This window comes from Musca autumnalis, unplaced genomic scaffold (genome assembly GCF_047663935.1).
Source record: "Musca autumnalis isolate F117 unplaced genomic scaffold, ASM4766393v1 scaffold_3, whole genome shotgun sequence".
NCBI classification, from domain to species: domain Eukaryota; kingdom Metazoa; phylum Arthropoda; class Insecta; order Diptera; family Muscidae; genus Musca; species Musca autumnalis.
The window spans coordinates 160650771-160663897 of record NW_027411866.1 but is presented as its reverse complement, the minus strand read 5'-3'; the positions used below and the strand labels follow the sequence as shown (position 1 = coordinate 160663897).

Sequence of the window (13127 nt, the reverse complement as noted above, 5' to 3'; positions counted from 1 at the left end):
ACGGAAAAATATAATTTTCAGTGGCAGCGGTTATTCGACCCGAAAGGCCAGATTTAAAAACCCGGTTAGACCCTGTTCTACTGAACCGATTACTGCAAATTGGATATCGTTTGAAAGCTTATGGAAATACCTAACACATAGTGTGGTTATTTTAACCGCTTCACCTCATAATGTACTTACGCGGCTAATTTTTAATTTGACATTTAGATCGCGATATCTCGAAAATGGTAAGTCATTTTTACAAATCATAAAAAACATTCTTGTAGACAATTGCTAAAAATCTACAACTTTTACTTTAGCCGGTTTTTGCTCAGTCTTATCGTTTTTTGAGAAAAATTAAAAAAGAAACTGAATACTGCCTCCAAAAATGACCTTTGACCCCGAATTAATTTTTTTGCACACATGGGATCGATGGGGACGTTTAGGACTTTGCTTCTAATGGTAAACCCTAGCTCTCCACCACAATTCAGCTTTGTGGGAATTTTTGATATTTCCCCATATACGCATGTCTATTTTGGCTGAGCTAATAACGTGGTATTTGATTTAAAATTTCAAAATACTGAAAACAGGGCAAAGCTTTTGTTTGGCGACTGTAACGAATGTTGTCCGATAAGTTTATATTCAAATCTTAATATCCGAGGAATTATATTTTATACTCTGTACAAATTTGAAATTGTATCCTAAATATTATCAGCTATCTCTATTGAATTTATATATACTACACTTTGTGCCAATATTTCATGTAAAATCAACTAATAACAACCTCTAAAATAGCTTTACGTAGCGCTACACAACATTTTAAATTTTCATGATTTTTGTCAAGTTGGGCCCCCACCGAAATGAAATTCTGCGTACGTCCCTGATTCAGAGCTACATATCAACACATATATACATACATATGTATGTATTTTCCCACAACATCCCCGAAGGGACAAGGAAGAGCTGATTACCCCATGTAGATATTATTCAAACATAGTCATGCAATTTTAAACAAAAAAAAAATCAACAAAAAGATTGTAAAATAATTAACTAATCAACAATAAATATCGCTAGGGTTTTCTATAAATTGGGTAATTAATATAACTTAACAGTTATCAAGTTAATTGGACACATGTTACAGTTGGTTTTGACTAAAATGGAATTTACCCCGGGAATAGCGGCAATTATTGTGCTATTGGTGTCATCAAAACTAATAGAGACCAAGGAATATTTGTCATTAAAGGTAAGGATAAGAATATCAAATTACAGATTAAGAATTTCATTTCTCTCTGTTATGTTAGCAAACATGGACCTATGAGTTGAAATCGGTTGAAACCTATTCTGAAAATTCAGATTTATTGAAGTTCACTAATTGGAAAGTTGATCGCATAAGCCGTGGTGTATTTGCTGTCTCCGGAAGTTTTATTTTGAATATGGACATTGTTGAAGGCGATGATAATAAGGTTGATATTTGGATGGAGTCTGAAAAAAATTTAATTTTTAACTTCTTTAGGTTGAATTTAAAATGTATCGTAGTGAAAATGGTGTTAAGGAATATAAACCATTGTCATTTGGAGTACAACGTCAACATTTGTATAAATACATGAATACATTTTACAAGGATCTTATTATGGAGTCTCTAAGCAAATGTTCTAATTTACCAGTATTTGAGGATAAATATGAACCACCATTGCAACAGATGACTTACACATTAAACAAATGCCAAATCGACCAGGAGGGTTTCCCACAATATATACAGGATGGTTTTTACAAAACAGTTATTAATGGCTTTGGTCCTACTAATTGGAGTGTAATTAGCATACTCGAAATACAAAATAATAAATAAGTTCTGAAATATGTAGATTGTTATGGTGTTTGGTGTAAAATAAAAATTATTGCGATTGTTAAGGGACCTCAACATTTCCTTTGTCCTATTCTTCTATTCTGTATTTGATTAAATCGGCTTCCAAATCTGAGTCCTTTAAGAAAGCATAGATGGGTGCTCGGATAGTGGAATGCCCAACAGACATGGGTAGATGAGTGACAGCTAATCAAACATATAAAAATAAATTCCATGAAACATGACATCAGTCTGGTTTTGGGTTTGTAGTTACACAGTGTGAGGACGAAAATCGTTCCTCATTTCCGGCCACACAAACTGCCAGCCTTGTAATGGGATAACTTTGTACATTGCATTATTTTTGTTTGGAATTATTTTTAATTTGAATTATTTTTTTTTTTTTATTAAAGCCTTGCTCAACACTACATATAATGTGTCATTATTGCTAAACAGTGTGAGGGAACCTACAGGTACAGTTGAGCCCAAAACACATAGCTTGGGGTCGATCGTTTTTTTTTTGTCATTGGCAACCAGTTCCCGTTACTCGAAACACACGTCATCCAATGGACATGAGAGTTTCAAACATGGTCTCGTTATCCGAGAGGCCACGTGGTGTGAATAGTAACAGAGAGGCAGCGTCGGGAAGGCTGTTGGAAAAAAACCTGGAAAGCAATACCGATGCCATAAAAGCTAGTGAGAAATTACAGTGGGGATCAGTCGTGTACCAGCAGCGGACGAGTTACTACCAGTCGCGGCACCAACGGAGGTCAGTTGACCCAGTGAAACAATGAGTGGAAGTGCGAATAGTGTCCGGTTAACATATCGAAATTTGTTAAATTTTCCCGCGAGTCTTTGAGTCGACGTGTCCATTGAATTCAACGTATCTAAAATTGTTAAACTTTTCCGCGAGTCTTAGAGCCGACGAGGCCAACGACTATAATATATAGAACTTATCGAAACGCATACCCAACCTAGGCTGGAAATTTCGAAGCCCACCTGAACGCGAGACATCGAAGTGCCCCCGTCGACACCGACGAAACTCCCACCCTTCTTAAACAGCGCCGGCAGTCGGACGTTACCGACTACGCCCAACCTCGAGAGCCGTAGTACAACAAGCCGTCCCGTAACCGAGCCTAAGCCACGACCAAGTTCCACCTAGCGTGCATATCCCAGCAACCGGAGGTAACTTGTCATTACAACAGATAAAAATACAGCATTTTATGAATAGTGTTCATAATGTCTTGCCAAGGTTCAAATTTCTACATTTCATGAACGCCTTTCATAAAGCAAACAAATACTGGTTTCTTCTGAAAGATTGAAAAAAAAAGTTTGACAGTTTTTAGCCTAAGACTACTCAGGACAGTTTGACATACGACCATGTGTTGGTATGCCCGAAAGTTGCAAAAAAAACCTTATGGCACCGTCTGCAGTTGTTGCAACGCAAGACAACTCTCGAACGGATCTGCGGATTCGGTTGAAAATTTGGCTTTCGAACTGTTCAACCTATTTTGTCCAAAATTTGGCCTTTGTCATATTTTGTCCACACTTAGTTTCATGGGATAATACCGGTCCACAACTTTCGGTACTTCTCCCCAATATTTAAAAAAAAATCGCTAAAACGGTAGGACTATATCTCTTGAACGGGGTAACCAATTTAGCCTAAGCTTGGAATTTCATACAATTTTGTCAAAATTTAGTTTAACTTCTAAAATGGCCCATATCGGTCCTCTCCTTAGGGCACCTCCCCCACAAAAGTTCAACATTTGTGTCTGAGTGCAGTTTATTCCTAATTCACATTTTTGTCGGCAAGTTCAAATGCCCAAAAAGGGGCCACAACATTCGAAAGAGATCCTAAATTCATTCGATCTGTGCGTAGATGAAGGTTTCAATTCACATTGGCTGAGGGTATATATCTGTCGGCAAAGCCGACTGACACTTTTTTACTTGTTGGTAGAAATGTTTCTTAGCCTCTGAAAACACAAAATACAAAATTACAACCAATTCGGTGGGCAAATGGGACAAATATTTTAAAAATTCCTTAAAACGACGACGAGTCGCGCGTCACTTTCTATGAGGGCTATACGAAAACGTGGACCTACATAGCCCCTTTTTCAATACCAAAAGTCCTACTTTCATACAATAGATTTTACCAAAATTGCATCCACCTATTTCTATCCGTTCGGACCTTAGAGTGATTTCCACAGACGGATGGACATGGCTATATAGATTAGAATTACACGCTGATCAAGAATATATATAGTTTGTAGGGTCTAAAATTATTATTTCAAGTAGTTACAAACGGAATGACAAACTTAATATACCCCCCTTAGTATGGTGGAGGATAAAAAAGAAAGACAGGCGTTATGTTCGGGTCGAACTATACCCTCCAACACATTAAACCTTGGATATAACTCTATTAGACCTACCCGCAAATATATTTATATAGGGATTGGACTAAAACTAGATATATTTTAAACACATTCTGCATGTAGGTTCCCCAACCAAAAGGAGTCAAAAATCGGTATTGCAGCCGATATTCTTAAAAATTAGGCTAAGATCTTTGAAGTACTGAAAATCTTGAGATACCAAAAACAATGACCATTCCCTGTGGTTTTAATTCGAGGATATACCATATAGCCCAGTCAAAATAGATATTGAAATAGCCAAAATTCCCACAAAGCTGAATTTTGGTGGGGAGCTTGGGTTTGCTATTAGTTATTCAGGGTCAAAAGTAAAATTTTAAGGGTTTTTTAGGTTTTCGGATTTATTTTTTGAAAACGATTGATCTAATCAGAAAGTGACTAAAGTAAATATTTTAGACAGAAATATTATCTACAAGTTTAGTCGTTATAATTTTTCCTAGAAGGAACCATATAGCCGCTCTAAAAAATACATGGCTTTTATGCACTTATAAGGGAAATATGTACATATTCAGACGAACGGGCTAAAATAACCGAAACAAGTAAAAAAGTGTCAGTCGGCTTTGCCGACAGATATATACCCTCAGCTAATGTGAAGCGAAACTTTTACCTCCGGACAGATCGAATGTATTTAAGGCCTCTTCAGAATTTTGTGGCCCTTCTTGGACATTTGAACTTGCCGACAAAAATGTGGAATAGGAATTAACTGCACTAAGACACAAATGTTGAACTTTTGTAGGGCAGGTACCATTAGGGAGGACCGATATGGTCCATTTTGGAAGTTAAACTAAATTTTGATAAAATATTGGAGATCCAAAGTTTCGAACAAATTGGTTGCCCCATTCAAGTGATATCGTCCTAGCATTTTAGTGACATTTTTCAAATATTGGGGACAGGGACGTACGCAGGATTTCATTTCGGGGGGGGCCCAACTTGACCAAAAATCATGAAAAATTCAAATGTTGTGTAGCGTTACGTAAAGCTATTTTAAGGGGTTATGGCCACTTATAAGCATGATAAAAGCCATTTTCATGCATTTTTTTATACAATTTTTTATTTATTTTTTTTAATCTTACGTACATGTTTTTACTAAAGCAGTTTGCGGTACCCACTGTACTTTGAAAAAGAATAAACCGATCAGCATATATTTTTGTGGGATCATTACGAACCTAATAATATTGTCCATTATCGAAAAGGAATTAAAAAAATCAATTTTTAAAAATTTTGAACAGTTTAAATAAAAATTTCGATTTTAACAAAAACAAAACACTGTACAAAATTGATATTTTTTCTGACTCCGTCAGCAGTTTTTTTAAAGACTCTCTCGGTTAAGCACATTATTTATGTGTACAATAGCTCCACAAAAACATATAAAGTGCCACTTCGAGGAAAAGACGTTTTTAGTTTCTATGCTACATACAAAACCCAATAAATGTTTCCCTTCGAAAGCTCATATCTCGTTAAATTTTTGTCCGATGGACTAGAAATTTTGGTACATATTCTATTCTATATTTTATATGAAACAATGGTACAAAGTATATAAATTCAATAGAAAGAATTCATAATATTTAGTCACAATTTACATTAGGCGAGTTTACTTGCGGCAAGTCTCAGTTTGTAGGAGAGACACGTTAGGGGTATGGAAGTAGAAAAACATTGCTCGTACCAGCAATTTTCAGGCAATTCCTTTTATATTTTTCGTTTTTGACATTATTTTCATTGTTTTGAAAACAAAACTTCCAGAAACAGAATTGCCTGTATAAACGCAAGAGGCAAGTTTAAAAGAGAACGAGAAAAATTGCCGCATGAAAAATCGTTTAATGTTAATTGGGACTAAGGATACAATTTTAAATATTTACAGGGTAGGATATTTAGAATTGAAAATAGACAATATCGGGCCACGTTCGGTTAAGTCGCCATGTAAAATTTATTGAAGTATATTGAAGTTTTTAATCATACAGGTCCACGTTATGGCCGTTGTCTTTGCTATAGAAAGATTTTCACTATTTCGATGATCTTAGCCTAATTTTTAAGAACATCGGCTGTCGTTGCGTTGATATGTTTCCAAATGATAGCATTAAGAAAAATTTAACAGTTTTGGAGATATGTATACAAATTATAGAATTTTTAGATATATTATAAAATTTATTTTTTTTTCATTTCTCCAAATATTTTATTTTGTCACTTATCTACAAATTTGCTGCAGAAGAAGATTTGCATTGGTTAGAGATATAGCCCCGAGTTGTTTAAAAAGTCGATATTTAACAATGTTTAGATGGGGCCATAAAATCCAAGCTGTATCTGACTCAACAAAACGGAACTAGGGCTTTTGTACTTTGAGTCTGTACTTTCAAAAAATTCTCTCTTCAAATTATTTGCACAAGATTACTTTGAAAATGTTGCACAGTGTTATTTACCGAAAGAGATAGATTCTGATACGAGGATTACTTTTACTTTTAATATAATGTTACAAAAGAAGCGTTATAATTTGTTTTCTTAATTGTACGATTAGAAGTTTTTGGGCTCGATGACAAACACATTGATGGACTTAGTTCTATATAGTTTTTACAAATAACAATCGATCCTTATTGAACCCCACATAACTATTCACTAATAATTATTTGAGAGACACTCCTCTCGATAGTTACCGCGCCCATAAACTTTTTAGTTGGCCACCGTAGTATTTAGAGCTTTGTCAGGAAGCATAAACTTGTCCACCAAAAGTAGGATATCGCTGTAAACAAAACTACAAAATGTCCAAAGACTCATCGAACAGTCTTTAAACTGCAGTTATGTTAGACTTGTATAAGAGACCTGAAGATGTTGTCCAAACATATTCTTTATATACTTTATATACTTTTGGAAGTAATCATGCGAACCATATGAGGTTCGATTTTAGACCGAATCGGTTAGTCCCTTCGACCATTTTAGTGAACATTTTTGAACTTTTATGGCGGAGGTACCGATATGACTTAAATTTAATTTGGACAAAACATTACGAGATCCATAACTTGGACCGAGAGTTATCATGAGTTCCAACCTGCCAGACAAACAGAGATACAGACGGACGGACGGTGGTAAGTACTTCCATCTTGCCTGAAACGAATATCGTCCAAACATATGTGAAGTCTTAAATCATTATTTTAATGAAATCTATTTGTATCGTATCCTAGTGTAGTAATCTAAAGTCTGAGGTCACAATTATACTCCGGTGATGATAAGTAAAAAATCAAGTGACGCACAAAAATTCATTTGTCTTCATTATTTTCTCATACTGTTTAGCAGCAAATTTGTCTAAAACAGAATAACAAAATTATAGCGATGCAGTGAAACAAATTTCTAATTGGCTTTCAATATGTAGTCCACGAAGGACCGACCCTATATACATTTTATTCAATAGATTTTTTTATATATTTCCATTCCCACATGTAGTATATTCATTAAGGAATTAGCATTTGATAGTGGTATGATATGACATGAAGAAGTAATTCAGGTTTCATTGGAAGTTTCTCTCAAAAACAGCTTACAAACAAAAATTTTTAAAATATTTTCTTACAAAACTTGTTAATGGTGTACATTTTCTGTTCAGAAACATAAGAAAATATAAGTTTTAATTTGAAATCTTCAAATGTACAAACATTTTTATGAGAAAAAAAAATAACTAGTTACAGTAGCTTCATAAATTTTGTTCGACCAAACCATTTCGGGGGGGGGCCCGGGCCCCCCGTGCCCCCCCCCTGCGTACGTCCCTGATTGGGGATATGTATCGAAAGTTGTGGGCCGGTATTGCCCATGAACTAAGCTTGGATATGACGAAGACCAAATGTTGGACCAAATCGGTTGAACAGTTCGAGAGTTATCGTGCTCTCCGACCGCCATAGGGGTTTTTTTATACCTTTCGGGCTGTTTTCCCAAGAAATATGGACTTGCCCCTGAAACAACTTTTACCGTCGTAATGGAGGTAGAGAATGCAAATCGCTTCAACAAAAATCAAAGTGATTCGAAAGCAGGTCTTAAAGTGAACTTATCCGAAATTTTGTGTGAGAGGTACCAGAAGGAGTAGACAAATGTAGTCCATATTCAAACCTGATAGATATATAGATAACATCGGTCACTCCCTTCAGGAGTTATCGTACGCAAAATTTTTCCGAACATTTTTGAAGTTTTGTGGGGGAGGTACCTGAAGGAATGGACCGATATAGCCCATTTCGAATTTAAACTATGTTTTGATAAAATATTGCGAAGGCCAAATTTTGGACCGAATCGACAGATCCGTTAGAGAGTTATCTTGCGCTCCAACCACTACACAAGGTGTCATAGGGGCTTTTTGCAACTTTCCGGCCATTTTCTCAGGAAGTATGGTATTGCCCCTGATGAAACTTGTACCGTCGTATGGGGGGAAGTGAATACAAGTTGTCGCAACAAAAATCAAAGCGACTCGAGAGCAGGTCCTAAACTGAACTTATCCGAAATTTTGTGTGGGAGGTACCCGAAGGAGTGGGCCGATTGAGTCCATATTGAAACCTCATCTAAGTCTGGTAGAAATTTCACGATGTACAAAGTATGGACCAAATCGGTTACTCCCTGCAAGAGTTATCATGCCCACAAATTTTCCGAACATTTTGGAACTTTTGTGGGGGAGGTGCCGGAAGGAGTGAACCGATATAGCTCATCTTCGAACTTAAACTAAGTTTGGACATAATATTACGAAAGCCAAAATTTGAACCGAATCGGTTCATCCGTTCGAGAGTTATCGTGCGCACCAGCCAGACAGACAGACAGACAGACGGACGGACATTGCTAAATCAACTCCAAATTGTCTGAAACACATTTCGTCCAAACATACTTGGGGTCTAAAACCATTATTTCGATGAGGCACATTTTGCCCGTATGAAAGTGTATATACCCTTTCTAGCCTAAAGGCTGAGGGTATAATCACTAAAACGGTAGGACGATATCTCTTGAACGGGGTAACCAATTTACCCTAAGCTTGGAATTTCATAAAATGTTGTCAAAACTTAGTTTAACTTCTAAAATGGCCCATATCGGTCCTCTCCTTAGGGCACCTCCCCCACAAAAGTTCAACATTTGTGTCTGAGTGCAGTTTATTCCTAATTCACATTTTTGTCGGCAAGTTCAAATGTCCAAAAAGGGGCCACAAAATTCGAAAGAGATCCTAAATTCGTTCGATCTGTCCGTAGATGAAGGTTTCAATTCACATTGGCTGAGGGTATATATATGTCGGCAAAGCCGACTGACACTTTTTTACTTGCTGGTAGAAATGTTTCTTAGCCTCTGAAAATACAAAATTACAACCAATTCGGTGGGCAAATGGGACAAATATTTTAGAAATTCCTTAAAACGACGACGAGTCGCGCGTCGCTTTCTATGAGGGCTATACGAAAACGTGGACCTACATAGCCCCTTTTTCAATACCAAAAGTCCTACTTTCATACAATAGATTTTACCAAAATTGCATCCATCTATTTCTATCCGTTCGGACCTTAGAGTGATTTCCACAGACGGATGGACATGGCTATATAGATTAGAATTACACGCTGATCAAGAATATATAGTTTGTAGGGTCAAAACTTATTATTTCAAGTAGTTACAAACGGAATGGCAAACTTAATATACCCCCCATAGTATGGTAGAGGGTATAAAAAAGAAAGTCGGGCGTTATGTTCGTGCCGAACTATACCCTCCAACACATTAAACTTTGGATATAACTCTATTAGACCTACCTGCAAATAGATTTATATAGGGATTGGACTAAAACTAGATATATTTTAAACACTTTCTGCATGCAGGTTCCCCAAACAAAAGGAATCAAAAATCGGTATTGCAGCCGATATTCTTAAAAATTAGGCTAAGATCTTTGAAGTACTGAAAATCTTGCGATACCAAAAACAATGACCATTCCCTGTGGTTTTAATTCGAGGATATACCATATAGCCCAGTCAAAATAGATATTGAAATAGCCAAAATTCCCACAAAGCTGAATTTTGGTGGGGAGCTTGGGTTTGCCATTCGAAGCAAGATCCAAAAAGTCTCAATCGATACCATGTGTGCCAAAAAAGTTATTTGGGGTCAAAGGTTAAATTTTAAGGGGTTTTTTAGGTTTTCGGATTTATTTTTCGAAAACGGTTGATCTCATCAAAAAGTGATTAAAGTAAATATTGTAGACAGAAATAGTATCTACAAGATTAGTCTTTATAATTTCTTCCTAGATGGAACCATTCTTGAGATATAGCGGTTCTAAAAAACACATGGCTTTTATGCACTTATAAGGGAAATATGTACATATTCAGACGAACCGGCTACAATTACCGAAGTAATCGGGTCTGTCTCCCAAAAAATATATGATTCCTTGAAGAGCGAAATTATGTCTATCTTTAAACAAAAATCCAACAAAACCGGAGCGTGTTTAGTACAGTTATTCCATGTTAGAGTCATTTTATGCAAAAATAGTCCATTTAACCCACATGTGTAATCGAAAGCCCAACGAGAACGATCCCAACGAAAACTTTCCGATTGTTTTGAAGTTTTGTCCGAAGGTAGGATTTGTTGTACTGATTACTGAAAAATATAATTTTCAGTGGCAGCGGTTATTCGACCCAAAGGCCAGATTTAAAAACCAGGTTAGACCCGGTTCTACTGAACCGATTACTGCAATACTTGATATCGTTTGAAAGCTTATGGAAATACCTAACACATAGTGTGGTTATTTTAACCGGTTCGTCTTATAATGTACTTACGCGGCTAATTTTTAATTTGACATTTAGATCGCGATATCTCGAAAATGGTAAGTCATTTTTGAAAATCATAAAGAACATTCTTGTAGACAATAGCTAAATCTACAACTTTTACTTTAGCCGGTTTTTGCTAAGTCTTACCGTGTTTGAGAAAAATTAAAAAAACTGAATAATGCCTCCAAAAATTACCTTTGACCCTGAATAACTTTTTTTGCACACATGGGATCGATGGGGACGTTTAGGACTTTGCTTCTAATGGTAAACCCTAGCTCTCCACCACAATTCAGCTTTGTGGGAATTTTTGATATTTCCCCCTTATACGCATGTCTATTTTGTCAAGGCTAATAACGTGGTATTTGATTTAAAATTTCAAAATACTGAAAACAGGGCAAAGCTTTTGTTTGTCGACTATACCGAATGTTGTCCGATAAGGAGGAATTATATTTTATACTCTGTACAAATTTGAAATTGTATCCTAAATATTGTCAGCTATCTCTATTAAATTTATATATACCACACTTTGTGTCAATATTTCATGTAAAATCAACTAATAACAACCTCTAAAATAGCTTTACGTAGCGCTACACAACATTTTAAATTTTCATCATTTTTGACAAGTTGCGCCCCCACCGAAATGAAATTCTGCGTACGTCCCTGATTCAGAGCTACATATCAACACATACATAAATACATATGTATTTTCCCACAACATCCCCGAAGGGACAAGGGAGAGCTGATTACCCCATGTAGATATTATTCAAACATTATCATGCAATTTTATACAAAAAAAAAAATCAACAACAAGGTTGTAAAATATTTAACTAATCAACAAAAAATATCGCTGGAGTTTTCTATAAATTGGGTAATTAATATAACTTAAGCGTTGGCAAGTTAATTGGACACATATGACAGTTGGTTTTGACTAAAATGGAATTTACCCCGGGAATAGCGGCAATTATTGTGTTATTGGTGTCATCAAAACTAATAAAGACCAAGGGACAGTTTTCATTAAAGGTAAGGATAAGAATATCAAATTACAGATTAAGAATTTCATTTCCCTCTGTTATGTTAGCAAACATGGACCTATGAGTTGAAATCGGTTGAAACCTCTTCTGAAAATTCAGATTTATTGAAGTTCAATAATTGGAAAATTGATCGCGTAAGACGTGGTGTATTTGCTGTCTCCGGAAGTTTTATTTTGAATATGGACATTGTTGAGGGCGATGATAATGAGGTTAATATTTGGATGGAGTCTAAAAAACTGAACAAAAATTTAATTTTTAACTTCTTTAGGTTGAATTTAAAATGTATCGTAGTGAAAATGGTGTCAAGGAATATAAACTATTGTCATTTGGAGTACAACGTCAACATTTGTATAAATACATGAATACATTTTACAAGGATCTTATTATGGAGTCTCTAAGCAAATGTTCTAATTTACCGGTATTTGAGGATGAATTTGAACCACCATTGCAAAAGACAACTTACACCTTAAACAAATGCCAATTCGACCAGGAGGGTTTCCCACAATATGTACAGGATGGTTTTTACAAAACAGTTATTAATGGCTTTGGTCCTACTAATTGGAGTGTAATTTGCATAGTCGAAATACAAAATAATTAATAAGTTCTGAAATATGTAGATTGTTATGGTGTTGGTATAAAATAAAACTTATTGCGATTGTTAAGGGACCTCAACATTTGCTTTGTTCTACTCTTCTATTCTTATTTGATTAAATCGGCTTCCAAATCTGAGTCCTTTAAGAAAGCATAGATGAGTGCTCGGATAGTGGAATGCCCAACAGACATGGGTAGATGAGTGACAGTTAATCAAACATATAAAAATAAATTCCATGAAACATGGCATCAGTCTGGTTGTGGGTTTGCAGTTACACAGTGTGAGGACGAAAATCGTTCTTCATTTTCGGCCACACAAAATGCCAGCCTTGTAATGGGATAACTTTGTACATTGCATTATTTTTGTTTGGAATTATGTTTTATTTGAATTATTATTTTTTGTTATTAAAGCCTCGCTCACCACTACATATAATGTGTCATTATTGCTAAACAGTGTGAGGGAACCTACAGGTATAGTTGAGGCCAAAACACATAGCTTGGGGTCCATCGTTTTTTT

The 13127-nt window shown here is 35.8% G+C and overlaps 2 protein-coding genes across 2 annotated transcripts; both read left to right on the top strand.

Annotated features, from left to right (window-relative positions):
- The first annotated feature begins 1089 nt into the window (after positions 1 to 1089).
- Positions 1090 to 1887, top strand: LOC141396557 (uncharacterized). The gene is made up of 3 exons (XM_073972118.1): positions 1090 to 1222; positions 1281 to 1442; positions 1493 to 1887. The coding sequence occupies exons 1-3, from the start codon at positions 1112 to 1114 to the stop codon at positions 1823 to 1825; spliced, it is 606 nt and encodes a 201-aa protein (XP_073828219.1). The 5' UTR covers positions 1090 to 1111; the 3' UTR covers positions 1826 to 1887.
- A 9972-nt stretch (positions 1888 to 11859) lies between these two features.
- LOC141396556 (uncharacterized) lies at positions 11860 to 12685 on the top strand. Its single transcript, XM_073972117.1, has 3 exons — positions 11860 to 12008; positions 12067 to 12228; positions 12288 to 12685. Exons 1-3 carry the CDS (start codon positions 11922 to 11924, stop codon positions 12615 to 12617), a joined length of 579 nt encoding a protein of 192 aa, XP_073828218.1. The 5' UTR covers positions 11860 to 11921; the 3' UTR covers positions 12618 to 12685.
- The last annotated feature ends 442 nt before the right edge of the window (positions 12686 to 13127 follow it).